The sequence below is a fragment of the Peromyscus eremicus genome, chromosome 3 (assembly GCF_949786415.1).
Source record: "Peromyscus eremicus chromosome 3, PerEre_H2_v1, whole genome shotgun sequence".
Lineage (NCBI taxonomy): Eukaryota > Metazoa > Chordata > Mammalia > Rodentia > Cricetidae > Peromyscus > Peromyscus eremicus.
The window spans coordinates 10,091,597-10,108,306 of record NC_081418.1 but is presented as its reverse complement, the minus strand read 5'-3'; the positions used below and the strand labels follow the sequence as shown (position 1 = coordinate 10,108,306).

Sequence of the window (16,710 nt, the reverse complement as noted above, 5' to 3'; positions counted from 1 at the left end):
CCAGGGACAGGAAAGGACCTAAAGTCTCAAGTTCCAAGAAAAAAAAAGGTTCTCTTGAATACGTGCACAAGCATTGGGAAGATGGAGAACTCAACCTGGAGAAAGGAGTTTACCTGATAAGAGACCCCTGTCCCGGAGTGTCTCTGCTGCTTCTGTGTAACCCAGGGCAACTGAAAGAGCAGTCAGAGTCGTCTCCATTGGTCACGTGGGAAGAAAAATGTGAAGAAGAAGAAGAAGAAGAAGAAGAAGAAGAAGAAGAAGAAGAAGAAGAAGAAGAAGAAGAAGAAGAAGAAGGAAGGGAGGGAGGTTTATGCCATCACTCTGTGGAAGCCTTTCACCCTCGCTCTCTTTCTGAAGCCAGAAGATGTGCAGGAAGGATGAAAATGGGGAGTGATCAGCCATAGCTGGCGGTTGCTTTAGCCCCCTGGAGTCCTGGGCTTTCACTGACAGAAAACTAAGTGATGGCCTGGCCGGGGTTAAGAGATGGGAACAGACCTTGGCCCTTAAAAAGAACAGCCAGGAAATGATGTGCGATGAGATAAGGAAAGGATCAAGAGGTAGCTGAGAGACAATGAAATGGGACCGATACGGACTGCCAAAATTTCACATGGAATTTACCCACTTATGAAATGGAAAATTTCTGGAGAAGGGAAGTGACATTTATCAAACATCCATTGTGTCCATGTGCTCTGTATAGTGTTTTAATACTCTCAATACTGTGTAAATGGTCTCTTGATGATTAAAAAAGAAAAATTAATATTGTTCCATTTGGCTTTTATGTTGTTAATAAATAAGCATACTTTTAAAAATTACATTGATAGGAGAATGTACTAAATCCTCACTCTGTTCATTTTAGAGGCGACAATAATGAGCCCAAATGGTATTGATTTGTGTGATCAAGTATACCTTGGTAAGGCTCATCTGTTTGGGTGTGGGTAGATCTTCTTTCAGGAACCTGAGGTAGCTTCCCGTGTCTCCACTGAAGGAAAGTCTTTTCCAAGGTCTGTGTGAGTAACCATATATGTGAAGAGCACGAAAGAAGTTCGTTGAAGATGAGACCAGAACAGCTCATCTACAGACCTATAATGCTCATAATATTAAAATTCCAAGTGTATGCACATAGCATATTCTAGACATTATAATGGCTTTAACTGTGTTTTTGAAAGAAAAAAGTAAGTGTCCTTATCCAACAGCAGCTCTGAAGTTGAGAATACCTGTTTTGATGACAGGTCTTCCCTGTCCCACAACCTACACATCAGAAGCCTTCCTAAGTGTCTGCTGCTCATTAGAAAGAAGGGTGAAAGTTGGACTCTGGGCAGGCTCCCTCTTGCTGACTTCCTGAGGGAGAAGGCTGGTGAGCAATGTCTTGAGACTATTAGGAAACTGATCAAGATAAGTAGAAACTCCAGGTGAAATGACAGACAAACATTGCTGGAATTTCCCTTTCACAGAACTGTCTTCATAGGCAAATTTTATCTAATGAACTTGTTCTCTATGTTGTAAGGGGAAAGTTGCACAAAGATAAACTGGTTATTATTATTGTTGTTATTATTGTCTTTCACTTCGAACGGGCAGGGCTGCCATGTGTCTGAGTGAAGATTATTTTTAGTGTCAGGGAAAGTCAGGAGTATACACAATGGCAAAGGCCGAGGACGAAGGTCTGACAGGCCGACACAGTGCCAGAGGTTTGAACGTGAGTCAATAAGCTGTACTGCTTCTGTATCTTCTTTCCCACATGTGGGGCATACTTTATTCATACTTGTAGTTAAATTAAGACAGAATCTTTCAGGGTGCCCAGTTCTCGTCTTTCATATGGTTCTCTGCATGGACACAGAATGTTAACTGTCATACAGTTTACAGAAATCGCCAGGCATCTCAGTAGATATCTCCTAGGATTAGCAGCTCTCATGGCTCTGCACTCATACACTACTTTACCAAAGTCACTGGGCTAAGTTTCCATCACGTTTTTTATGGATGTGGACTATCAGTTCATCACTAGAAAGCCTTCCAGTGATTGCTACTGTAAGAAGTAGTAGTATATCTTCAGGTTGTGTAAAACACCTTCATTATTTTGGGAAAAGCAGAAGTTGACTGAAATTTGGTCTTCCATCTAGAAGGTTTAATATTTTCATGACATGTTCATTGGAAATTACCTTTTAATTTAATAATTTACTTAATAAATAAGAATAGTGGAAGGTCTAAATTGTTATTATTAGCAGCAGTGTTTTACTATAACATGTGGAGCTTCATAGAGGTTACAAAGTCTTCGAGTCTTTCATGTGACAATCCTTGAGATGAAAACAGAGCAAACTGTCGCATTTAGGGATAAGTAGCAACAACAGTAGTAGTGATGATTGACACTTGGCAATATTTCGTGACCACAAAATCAGACCCTTGGTTTTTAAAGCTTCTCTTCTTCTAGGAAACTTCGGCCAAACCCTCCCTTATTTTTTTGTCTTTGAAGTCCCATCCCTATTATAGTAAAGAAATCCAACTGTTTCTCCATGTTCATGTTGTTTATAATCCCTGACTAGGTCATAAGAATCTGAAGAGAAAGAATCTGTATTCTCTTAACTTGGAATGTCTTTACATACAGCACAGAGCATATATCACATAATATTGAAATCTAATTCATAATTCTATAGATAGTGATTTAAAGTATCTATAATCGTGACAAAATGACTCTAAGTTCATATTTTATTGTCTCAACTTAGTAAAGAGATATTTTTTCTTGCATCTGAATTTTCCCCTTTCACTTAAAGTATTTAGATGCTCAGGGTTTTGTGATAACACAGTGACATAATTATCCCACAGGTAGGGAACACACATGCACTTAAAAGAGCTATGTACCACAAAAAATTATTAAATTCTTGGACTTTTTGGAAGAACCTAATTAATTAGGAATGATTTAATCTATGTCATCTGTGAACATGTTAGTTTACTAACTTTAATCAGCCAAATATTTGGGAAAAAGGATAGTCAAGGAAATTTATTGTAAATAAAAATATATACTGATAAGCTGCTACAACACTTTAGAAGTTATTTTGAATTTTGGTAATGAGAGAAACTAATAATTAGACATTATTTTATCTAACAAATTATCACACAAGTGCTTATAGGAAGATTGCATGTACTAAAATATATGGCTCTTTTTAATTATTTTGATACATCACTATCATTATTTAATAGTGCATTTCCACATTTACACTAATGTTAAACCATTTTAATAGTAGTAAACCAGGGCATGTTCAAGCAGGTTACTAATCTTCTATCAGTGAATCCATTCAGTGTGTTCATTGAACTGTACCCCTCACTAAGGAATTCATACCACCCTTAAACAGCAAGGGAGGAGTAAGTAAAGCAAAGTGTGAAGAGACTCACTGACCCTGAGAGACTTATCCTCCGGATGAATCTGGTCTTCCTGCAGAGACCATCAGCCTTTAACCTGCATCACCTTCTGCTTTGGAAAAGAGGAGCTACTTCCTTTACACCCCCCACCCTTGTTTCTTCTGGAGGAGAGTTAGTCTAGTAACTTTAGAAACTGATATTTCAATAATTAATGTCTGCAATGCTTTCACCAGCAAATCACAGAAACATGGAAATGCTCTTTTAGTCAATCAAAAGTTATCCTAATGGAACTACTGTATCCTAAAGTAGTAAGACAATAAAATACACACACACACACACACCCCATCAGATGATTGACATTTTTCTGTCAATGAGTTATGCACTTTACCATACCTTCTTTTAGTTAGACCCTTGAACACTTTAAACAGACATTAAGGATTATGGTGCTATTTGTAATCCAGATGAGCTTCCCAGCTGCCGTTTAAATAAATGAGCTAAGTACATGTAACTACAACTATACTGCACAGCAGAAGTTACAATAGAACCTTTCTCAGTAGAGATATTGTCTGGACTTAGCAGAATAAAGGGACTGAGAAATAATACAGGCCATGAATTTATCTTTATTGTGTGTTAACTTTTAAAAATGGGACTCAGAGAAAAGCCTCCTACTAAGTTCATTATTTTAAAGTCCCTTAGAAGTTGTGCTCATGAAATCTTAAAAATACAGTTGCCTAAACAAATCTTGCATGATGACAAAACCAGTTGACAGGCGAACACCGACTGGACACATTTCATGAGTGCCTGTTCCTAGATGAAGATCTACAGGCAATCAGCTACTGCTGAGAAAGGGAGAATCAGTTTTCCCAAGGCTTTGAAAGTTCCCAAGTGAGGGATCCAATCCCAAGTAGCCACCCCTGAGCACATATGTTTACAAGCAGCGCTAAATGGACTCAGTGGGTTGTGACTATGTGTGACTATGTGCATGTATATATACATGTGTAGCATTAATTAAACAAGAGGTCACGAGTGTGAGAGGTAATGGAGGAAGTGGGGAAGCTGGAGCGGGGAGAGGAAATGGTGGAAATGACGCAGATAGGTTACTCACGTATGAAATTCTCCAATATCAAAAAGGCACAGCTGGATCCATGCCTAACGATGGAGTGATTGCAAATTAAATCTACAGAATCTAACTTTTTATGACATGTATAAAACGAGCATAAGGTTTTCTTTCTTTTCTTATCCTTAACATAAAAAAATATGCTATATGTACTAAATTCAGATATTCTGAAGTTTGGTTTTTCTTATTATTGTTATTCCCAGGGGATATTTGGTTCTCATATATAAGGTAATTAATCTATGGAAGTAACAAGTATTCTATAAGGTATTAAAATTCACATAAAAGGAATAGTATTCTTATTAAAGGCAGCACTTTTAGTTGTGGGGACAATATACTTTATTTTAAAGACAGGTAGTCGGGCTCCAAATTATCCTATGATACCTACCAACTTCTGGAAGAGTAGAAACGATACTAATTCAAATTTACTTGTTGAAATAATATGTATAGTTTTAAGAGACTTCTAAAATTCTTATTTTGACAATTTTCATGACAGAATCAGTCCAAAATTAATAAATTCTAGGAAGCAAAATGTAGGAAGGTCAGTAATCATTTTTTCATAAATCTGCTGCAAAGATATGTGCTAATTACTGTCTCAGGTGTAAGTTTATATTAAAGTTAAGTTTTATATTTAACATGTAACAAGCACATCTTGCTTTCTAATCCCATTCTTCAACAGAAAGAACCCAGCTTCTCAGAGATGTCCCAGATCCTAGGACCACCTTTTAATGTCAGAAAATAAAAAAGTACTAAGCAACATCACACAAACACACACACACAGACACACACCTCGTGTACATGTACATGCACATACAAACCCACAGACACACTGCACATGTACATACACACATGTGTGATCTCACACAAACTCATACACACATACATACTCACACATACAAACTCACACACATGTGCGTGTACACCCCCACACACATATAATACATACACTCACAGACATATGTGCATACACATACTCACACATACACTCAACCTATGCACAAACTCACACACATACTCACAAAATACATCTTCACACACACGTGTCTGCACACCTACGTGTGTACACACACCCACACACCCACACACATGTGCACACACACACATGTGCAAGTTTACATGCCTTCATGTCCACATACATTCATATGCACAAACACACACATGCTCACACACGTGTATATACACACAAATGATAGCTATATGCCAAAAAGACACAGGAACCAATGGTTAGAATTCCCAATGATCAAAGTTCCGATGATATGAACAACAAAAACTGTAGTGATGGTTATGAAGCAAGTATAAAATAAATATCCATGAAATTGTATTAGTATCAATAATTTTTATCAAATAATAAGCAAAGGAGAAAAATAGGTTCCCTTTGCAGAAGAATTTCAATACTGAGGTAAGAAAGAAAAACAGAAGGGCCTTGGGGTGGGAATGATTTCCTTCCAAGAGAGCATGGCATGGAGAGGGGCAAAGAAAGACCGCACTGTGCAGTCATTAATTCTCATGAACACTGTCAACCATGTTGTCACATCAACAATGAGAGTCACAAATCACATGGGTGGTGTGCACCCTTCATGTGAGTGGACAAAATTGGTATATTTTAAACTGGGCTCTTTCTCAAGTCTATAATCCCATGAGAGCCAGAGGGAGAACTTGAGACAAATTACACTGGTGGGACATTTAGAAATCCTCGCACCTGTCAATGGCATCAATCCCCAGGAAAGGTTGCGATAACATTATGGCCCAAAGAGTGTAATAAAAGTGTACGATGGACTTCTTGTAAAAAAAATGTGAATCAATTTGGAGCTCAATAATTGATATTTCCTTGGTGGTTTATTAGTTGTAGCGAATGTCCATACTAATGTAAATTATAGATAATGCAGAAAGCTGGTGAGTTTTAGGGAAATTGCTCTATTTTCTGAGTTTCCATAAATCTAAAACTCTTCTAAAGCATTATATTTAAAGAATACATTGAGAAAGCATACTGAAGGTGAACTTTCTATGGCCATAGGGTTAAGATTTCTCTGTCTCTGTCTCTGTGTCTCTGTGTCTGTCTGTCTGTCTGTCTCCCTTTCTCTCTCCCTCCCTCCCTCTCTCTCTCTCCCTCTCTCTCTCTCTCTCTCTCTCTCTCTCTCTCTCTCTCTCTCTCTCTCTCTGAGTTTTGCTTTACATATGTCTGTGCAGGTGTCATGTATGTGTGCCAAGGAGTCAGGAGAGGGTATCATAGCTCCTGCAGTTACAGATGGTTGTGAAATGCCATGTTGGTGCTGGAAATAGAACCTAAGTCCTCTGCAACGCCATTAAGTACTCTTAATGGCTAAGACATCTCTCAAGTTCCAAGATCTTTTAATTAAATGTTTGATTAATTTCTCTAATTCGGGTATCCTATTAATGCTGCTAGCTTTTTCTGTTCATAATAAAGATAATAAATCTTATCACCATAAAAACAAATACAGTGAATTAGTTATCCTTGCAATTATCTCTCTTTCAAAGTAAGATAGAATGCTGAATTACCAAAAATCTAAATCACATTATTGTAGTTTGTCATGGAAATAAAACTTTATGTTAGCAATCAATGAATCAATCTTAAATATTTAAAGGGGTAAGGGTTTTTTCTCTGTATTTCTGCTGCTTGCTGACATTTTTGAGATCCATCATCATTCCCAGATGTCTTCAATTCTCGATAAAGGTTAGCTTTCCAAAATTCTTATCAAAGTCACTGAATGAATGCTTAGACTTTTCTCTCTCCTTCAACCTCAGGGAACCCACTCTGTCAAATACTTTAAAGATTATTATCCATCAAATTCTATATGCGTAATAACTATGCATGACTATGGTGAATGTAAAAGGGTTCCTGGGGAGTTTCTACCTTCCATAAAACTTTCTAGAAGCTGAGGCATATTTGTATTTCTGCTGATTTATAGTCGACAGCAAAGAGGGCTGCCATTCGCCAAAGGATCAATTATATTTATTATACACATATATGTATGAGTACCCACATGTATGTATTTTCATGTATTTGCATATTATGTAAATCTATATTATACATTCTTACCTATCTACATGCATGTATGCATTCATACACATACCTCTAAATATAAGTGTTCTTTCTTATCTTTCCTTCTTTCTCTAAGGAGAGAGATTCATATATAAAACTTCATCATTTCGCACAATGTTCTTGTCTAAATTTGATACATTTTCTTTTTTGTTGTTACTTTGAATTTTGTTTTAATGTGTGTTTTGAAGAGTTTGCTGTGTTTTCAAACACAATTGTCAAATGTGGTGGCACATTCCTGTAATTCCAGCCAGTTGAAAGGCAAAGGCAGAAGGATGGCCAATCTTGAGGCTAGCCTTGGCATCTTACTTACAAGACTGTTTCAAAATGGAACACAAAGCACTCTCCTGGCATGCATGAGGCCATAGAATCAGTCTCCAGAATCACAAAGAGAAGCAAGCAAGCAAATGAACAACACGGAACACCAAAGGAAAACCTGATTTATTGTTGTACAGGAAGCTTCCTTTGCAGCTGAGCCCAAAGCCCTGTCATTCTGCCATTTCTATTTTTTCACTCTCTACTGTTCCTTCATATTTATAATTGTTAGTGATGGCCTGCTTTACAGTCTCTGTGAACTTGTGTTTTTACCCTGGCAACAGTTGAAAATTGAGCATTTTAGTCTTTTACTCTTCTTCTTCTGGTTTTAGTTTACATGAGTCGTAACAAAAACACACAAGAACTTCTCTGGGAAAAGTCTGATGACCTGGTAGCAGGATACATGATTGAGAGCCTACCTCTGGTGACAGTCCACTATGCCACAGGAGTACTGAAACTTGTGAAAAAGACTGACATCACATGACTAATATGACTTGGATTCTCATTGGAATTTCAGATTCAGGCTTTCCCTTTTGCAAAAGAAATGAAAACATTCTTAATATTTGATCTTGACCCATGATTGTACATGCCTGTAATCCCAGCACTTAGCAGCTGGAGGCAGGAGGATCAGGAGTTCAAGCCCAAACTATGCTATATAGTAGATTCAAGGCCAGTTAGGTGCATGAAACCATGTCTTAAGCAACCAAACGAACAAAAGTTGTCTGACCTATGGTAACTTACCTCAGTCAAAATGAGGAATGAAACAATATATCATTCTGATAAAAATATCTTAAAGGTTTAATTTCAATAATGGTGACATGTTTAATTTGTATTTTGGATAGATCTTTATGTTGCTTTTCTTATCTCCTGTCAACATATTTTCAAGTAATTGATGGCTTCTGAATACTTAATTATAATCCAGTTAATGTTTTAAAAAATATCCTTATAATTGAAAATAATCATTTCAAATATTATCCATTTGAAATTTGACTTTATATACCAGAAGACAAATTCTCTAAATGTTAATATAAATGTAGAGATATTGATTTTGGCCTTGATATATTTTTGAATATAGAGTTGATTTTGGCCACATTACCTTCTACCATTCCTTTTTGTTATATTTCTATATTATAGCCTAGTCAGTATTTATATATTGTCTTTAATGCAGGTTAGGAGACAGTAAAAGTAGCCAGACTCTTTTGGATGCAAAGCTATCTGAATGATAAAAGAATATAAGACACATAATTTACATCTTAATTTGGGAAGTCAATTCAAATCAGGAAGCTTGTGTTCTGTTTGAAGTCAGGGCTTTTATCACCTGTAAAGTTGCTGTTCAAAAGCACCGAGGCCAGATCTACAGATGAGCAAATAACGTCTCCCTGTCTTTGGCTCAATTCACGTTTTGCAGAGCCGTGGGGATTGTTGTCTTAGACTTCTCTGTGATGAGGTTTGGCAGAGAACATTCATTGTTCAGGTTTTTAAAAGGGCAAGCTTTTGGCAGAAATAACTTGCATAGAAAAAGGAATGTTCTGCTTACACATGTGTACTCAATAAACCTTCAGAGCGCCTGGGCTAACATACTACGGGTTTGCTTACCCCACCCTCCACCCAGGCTCTGCACCCTGGTTGTTTAAAAGCCTTCTTTTGTTGCATCCCTATCAACACACTTCTTTTCATATTTCAGGAAACAGTATTTTTATTCATATTTCAAAAGTTATTAGTATGTAATGAACAGTCATTTCATATCCTGTGAACTTTCACTCCAGAATTATTAAAAATTATTAAAACAACAACTGTACTGAGGTTTCATTTCCCCCAGATTTTAGCAGTCACACACTCATGATGCCCATGACAACCACAAATCATCTTTTTGTATATCCAGAATCCTGGGTTATTTCCAATAGTCAGAAATGAAGACGCTGAGTTACCCTCACAGTCTGATATATATATATATATATATATATATATATATATATATATATATATATATATATATACACACACACATACACGAAGAGTGCTGGTGCCTGTGCACTTTAATAGGTATCAGGATGAGCAAACACAATCTTGTATATTTCCCAAGTCTATAAACAAAAAAGGGCAAAACGCTTGTGCGTGTGATCCCTGTGTTCTTTCTATATGAGGCCTATCCCACATATTTATTTTCTATGTATTTTTCTCTACTTGAAGCCCATCTGTCTCTACTCCTCTTTCATCTTTTCATTATTTCAAGAAATATTTATTAACTGAATGTCTGCTACACATTGGGCACACTGTATGAGAGACATTGATGGAACAAAATATAAAAGTATAGCTACTGTCCATAGGTAGATATTCACTACCATGGACCAAGGCAAACTTTCTATCAAATCTAACAAATGAGTTACATCTTTTGAGTCTTTGGCCAAGGTGATCCCCTAAACTTTCCAAATACTACAGACCGTTTCCAATGCTGTTTGTTACTAACCACAACCTGACTGTAAAATCCTGTTGCTGAGGGCACCACATACATATGACATAGATCATGGAGAAATCTAGCTGCTATTCATCTTGAAGCTTCACCACTTCTGGCTAATGTTCACAGTGCTAGGAGGTGCTATATGGACTACCAGAGGAGAAACAATCTACAATCAAATCCAGCTAAGAACTGTTACCTAAAAATAGCAACTTGCCTGAAAGATACACCCAGTTATAAGTGACACAATTGTTAGAGAGAGTAACCAGCCACTTTTAAAAATTAGATTTAAGGGCTGCCTCATGAGATGGAACCATACACCCTTTGTTAATGAGGCCATGCCAAGAATTGTAGGCTATATAAATCACGGGTCCAGGGGAAAACTTACTATTATTACTCTGCTAACTGAATACAGAAAATAAATTACTTCAAATGATGTAGCAGGAATCTTAGAGAGTCTTATTAATAAAACAAACCCAGAGCCAAGTATTGGGGTAAAGCTGGAAGGTCAGAGAGACAGAACAAGCCACAGCTAACCTCACCTGGACAACTTCTTAGCTGTTTTTGTTTCCTCAGACTGGAAGCCTCTGTGTCCTCATTTCCGAATGGCTCTCAACTGAACTATGCTGCTAGAAGCCTGAAAACTTAGCCAGCCAAATGCTTCTAGTTTCTGGTCCTCACTTCTTATATACCTTTCTGCTTTCTACCACCACTCCCTGGGATTAAAGGCGTGAGTCACCATGCTTGGCTGTATCCTTGAAACATGGATTTCTGCCTCTGGAATGCTAGGATTAAAGGCGTGTGCTACCACTGCCTAACCTCTGTTTAATATTGTGGCTGTTCTGTCTCTGACCCCAGATAAGTTTATTAGTGTGCACAATATTTTGGGGAACACAATTCCACCACAAAATGGCATAGTGTTATATCTATAGATCAGGGCAAGAAGTCCTATGGCCTATCCTTTAATTCTCTCATTGTCTTCTTTGCCCTCTACTATGAATTATGAAGAGGCTATGTACAGAGTTTTCTTACCCATAATGGATTATTTTGGGTCTCAGGCATTTGACTACAGCACCACACACCTTAGCTCATCATCTGAGATTAGTCTTGGTTGCTTAACACTTTTATTATAAGAGAAGCTCCTTAGTGTTGAAAAAGAGGGTTTTGGAGTTTATGATTCGTATAATGTTGAGCTGTGTTTTGAAGTGTGTGAGAGAATGTGGTGCAATGGTTTAGATGATGAATTATGAGAAAAACTTGTCTGAGTTCATTTCCTAACTATGTCAATCATATGGATGACATGATGTCTTTGTTTTTTATTTTATTTTATTTTTTTTATTGCTGTCAAGAGACACCATAACCACAGCAACACTTATAAAGAAAACATTTAGTTGGGGTGGCTCACTTACAGTTTCAGAGGTTCAGTCCATCATCACCATGACAGGGAGCATGGCGGCATGGCGGCATACCAGCAGATGTGGTGCTGGAGTAGTAGCTGAGAGTCCTACATCTTGCAGGCAACAGAAAGTCAATTGAGACACTGGGCAGTATCCTGAGCATAGAAAACCTCAAAGCCTGCCCCCACAGTGACACACTTCCTCTAACAAGGCCACACCTACTCCAACAAAGCCACACCTCCTAATAGTACCACTCCTTATGAGATTATGGGGCCAATTATATTCAAACTACTACCTATGATTGACTTATCTATTTCTCCATTTGTTGGGTTCATAAGTCACACTAATCTCATATGAATGTTTTTAGAAATAAATGTTTGTCTAGACAAACCAAATGCTGTATGGTACATTACAATTGTATCACTTTGATTTGTCTGACACAAGTTGGACATATTACACATTTGTATAAGTTTCTATTTCATCTATATCTTTTTATATTGTCTTTTCTTTTATCTGATGAAATAATTGAAGGAACAGTCTTTTGGTTGCCAATTCAAGTACACAATTGGATAACAGAATAGTATTTCAAAACTGCTCCGCTTCCCCCTCTTCCTTTTCCAACTCCTTCTCATGTTCTTGCTTCTTTTTGTCTCAGAAGTTTGATGACCACATTTTAAACAGTAGTATAAGTAAGATACGTGTTCCAACAGGAAGATGACTCCATACACATTGTTACAGAAGCAGAAGTTAGTAATAGACACTGAACATCAAGTACCAGTGTCCTAAAGCACCCCCACTTTAGTTTCCACCCAGGTTTAATGACATTGTACTGTTTTCTTTTCCACTGTTGGGTTTGTAGCATTGCCTATTTCCTTGATGTAGTTTTCCATCCCCAAATACAGGTACAGATCATTCAGCAGACTACTTTATAACTCTGTATATAGATGTCCCTTTTCCCTCTAAATGTGCCTGCTCTCATTTCCATCCTTTTGCCCAGAATAATCCACTGTGTGTCCACTACTTTGTCCCTTTACATCTTCCTGTCAGGTATTGTTCTTGGGACCATTTCTCAAATGGTCTCAGTCTCATGACATTCCAGAATATTCTATTTTAGTATGCTTCATAAGAAAGTGAAAGGAAACAAAATGATCTAATCCACTGCTCATTCACTTGAGGACCTGGAAATAATCCCAGAATCCAGCAGTCTCATGCCCAGAGACTAGATGGTTTCTAGACCACACACCAGTGCTAAACTAGCCCTACTTGAGCTGTGTGGCTCTGAAAGGAGCACGGGAGGCTGTCTTTCTCCACTAAATGTTCGGGGACTCTGCAGGAAGCCTCAATACTGCCCTTCCAGAGACAAGTTACCTGAGGAAAGTTAAGTCCTCATCTGCCAAGGAGCAGGGTCAGAGAGAGCTCAGAGATGAATCCCAGCCCTTCAGATCTCTGAAAACTTTAGTGCCCAAAGCATGTCTCTATCGCATGGCAATTCTCTGGTGTAAAACTAAACAGGAGTGGCAAATATGTCAATCAATGATATTTTCCAAAACTTGAACTTCAAGGTGATGGTAGCTTCTGAGCATGTCTAATAGTGTTCTGAATAGTGTTCTGAATCACTTTGGGAAAACACTTTTTGAGTGCCTTTCTCAATGTTACAATGTTAGTCTATTCTCAAAATTATCACTTTTGCTTTTGAGTGCTTATCAGTAGAAAATGTACGAATAATTTATGAACCTATTCACAAAAATTAAAATGCTTTACAAATAGGGTAGATGTGAATTCTTTTCTAAAATTTTTCAAATAACACAGACCCCATTGCCGCATGGTTCTCATAGGAATATTCATTATTGCCCTCTGTTTACTGTGATGCTATGATGCATATGAACTGGGTTTTAATGTATATGTTTACAGCTATAACTCTTTTCCAACTCATGAGATAGAAACGAATCTCCTGCTGCGTATAAAGACATTTCTGAGAGGCCTTGTCAGATAGTAGTTGTAAGAGTCTCTGCATACAATAAGGATCCTAACTTGGAAAAAAAGGAATTCTATGCAAAGAGACCAAAACAGAATCAAAAGAATGGGGCCAGGCATGGTGATTTATACCTGTACTCTACATTCAAGAGGTGGTAACAAGAGCATCAGAAGTTCAAGGCCATCTTGGGATACATGGTACATGGTGGATTTGATGCTTGCTTGGGTTATATAAGTGTTTGTCATAAAAACATAAAGCAACTAGAAGAGAAGGAGGGAGGAAGAGGGAAGGAGGAGACAGAGGGGTGGGGATGAGAGAGACACACGGACCATGCTTATCTCCCCTACCTTGTCTATTAGCAGTTGTACCTATGTGATGGAGTCTTCACAAAGCCCCAGGGAACAGGAGTTGGGCAACTGGATAGATGAACATATGGAAATTCTTGGTGGATGGTTTTCTAGGAAGTGCAATCTCTATGACTCTGCCAAGATACCCTGTGCATGCATTTCCTTCATTTGTCTTTGGTTTATAGAACCCTTTACATTAAATCAGTCAGTGTATGTGCCCATGTTCCATTCATGGCTCAAGAAAAATTAATCTGACCCAATGAAGTTGTTGTGGAGAGTCTAAATTTGTAGATGGCTGATCAGGATCACTGGGAAAGAACCTATGGTTATGTGTATGAGATGACTGCATTCTTGGAAACTGCACCATCAACATGTAGGATCTGACACTGTCTCCATATAGAGAATATCAGGAATGGACTTAATTAGATATACCCATTATGGAAGTGCTTGCTTGCTAGTGGAGAGAAAGTCCTATAACTTCTCAGGTAAGAGAAGTGATTTGTTTGTGAATATATAGAAAAAAATGTAAAGGTTTTTATCTAGCCATGAAAAGAGAAAAGGATTTTATATATACTTAAAGTATATTTATATGTATGTTTATACATAATTTTTACATGTTCAACATATACATAATTAGTAGATACATAACCTTATACATATACATTTATATGAACTTTATACAATATATATATTAGATGACAACCTTGTACCCAAGGTTTTTAAGGGTAATGTTTTTGAGAGAAGCCAGAGAAATAAACTTTCAAAGACTGAAGCTGTTAGGTAGATATGATGGTACACACTTACAATCTCAGTATTCTGGAAGCAGAGGATCAGGATTTTAAGCCCAGCCTCAGTCACATAGCTAGCTTAGGCCTGAGCTACACGAAACACTGTCTCATAAATAAACAATAAACAAAAGACTGAAGACGTCAATACAAAATCTGCTTAGTTTTACCCTCCTCTTCCTTCCCTCCAATCCTTTCCATGGACCCTTCTTGCTCTTCTTCAAATTTGTTGCCTCTTTTTCATTTTTTCTGTATCTATTCCATCATATTGCACCCTTAGAGCTGTCATGCCATGCTGGTCATTGTTGTGGTTCATAAGCATCTTAGGGGTAAGACTATTGGTTACTTCTCTCCCTTGGAATCATTCACGGCAGCTCCTGAAAGCCAGTTCAGGAAGATTTTCAGGTCAGATTCAGCACCAATCCTCTGGCTCCTGGGTCAGACAGATCCTTTGGAGCCAGGACCAAAGTATATAATGTCTTTAGCAATAGAAACTTACCTTCAACATCTGGGAGGCGACCAAGTCCTACAGTAATGATCTATAATATTTTTGGAGTCTCTTGAACAACTTTGACCAACAACCCAAAAGAGGGCTTGCAGATGAATTACTAAACAGTCTCATTAAAAAAAAAAAAAACCTCAGAGCCAGAAATTGGGGTTAAAGCCTGAGAGAGATCAGAGGAATAGGAAAAGCCACAGCTAACCTCACCTTACCAACTCTGCAGCTTCCAAACTGAGCTACTTCCTTTCTACCCACACCTATATGCCTTTCTATTCTGTTCTCTCATTTGCTCTCATCAGCCCAGCTACATCACTTCCTCTTCCTGCCCAGCTCTGTCACTTCTTGTCTGTTTATACAGATGTCCAGACCTCTATGGTTAGTGCTGAGATTAAAGGCATGTATCACCATGCCTGACTCTGTTCCCAGTGTGGCCTTGAACTCACAAAGATCCAGACAGTCCCTGCCTACCAAGTGATGGGATTAAAGATGTGCTACCATTGCCTGACTTCTATGTTAATACAGTGGTTGGCTTTTTCCTCTGATCCTCAGGTAAATTTTGTTGGAAGACCCAGTATATTGGGGGACACAATACATCACCACAAGGGCTTCTCATGCCTGGTGTTGGGGGTTCTGTTAGATAGTCTATGGCTCTTGGGAGAGCATTTTTAGCTTAGATAGGAAAATTTCAATTTAACTATGTATGTATATGTATACACACTTAGATGTATATGTAACTTTAAGTGAACAGATAAAAATATGATGCCTTATGAATTTTCAAAAACCTTACTGTTCTTTTAAAAGACAATTTTACACTTTCTTGGTGGTATTTTATTTGTCTTTTAATATACTAGTCTGTGTAAATCTGATGAATTGTCTTTTCAGAGATATTTTAGGAAATGAGATAAACTGTACTGATTTTCTACGTATTTAGTAGGGGAATCTCTTTTCAAATGATAACAACAGAATTTTCCCAGAGGACCTGCCAGGATACATGTGGGGTTGTTAGGTAGTTTCAAAATCATTAAGAAAAGATTGGCATTGATCAAGTTAACAACTCTTGTTCCATATCTGTAGCCCAGGATTAAAAAGAAATGGCGAAGGTGAGCACACCAAGCTCACACTAGGTCTGACTTGGGGATCCTGTACTTCCTTCCTTGTCCCCAGTGGCTCCTTTCCTTGCTCTGTCCTCACTGACACACCACAGGATGAGAAGTAGCCAATGTTGTCACTGGTGTGTAGCCAATGATGTCTCATCCCACACCCTGGGATAAGAAGTAACTAATGTCGTCACTGGTGTGTAACCAATGACGTCTCATCCCACACCCTGGGATAAGAAGTAGTAGCCAATGACTCCCTTACGACACATTTAGTTTGTGAAATAATACCAAATTGGTTCTTGTAATAAAATCCTGGA

The 16,710-nt window shown here is 37.8% G+C and overlaps 1 protein-coding gene across 1 annotated transcript in view; it reads left to right on the top strand.

Moving 5' to 3' along the window:
* The first annotated feature begins 1,636 nt into the window (after positions 1 to 1,636).
* Positions 1,637 to 16,710, top strand: part of Sema3d (semaphorin 3D) — a 107,632-nt gene continuing 92,558 nt past the window's right edge. The window contains exon 1 of the mRNA XM_059256451.1: positions 1,637 to 1,685. Within this exon, the coding sequence (XP_059112434.1) occupies positions 1,637 to 1,685 (49 nt within the window). The remainder of the gene's footprint in view (positions 1,686 to 16,710) is intronic.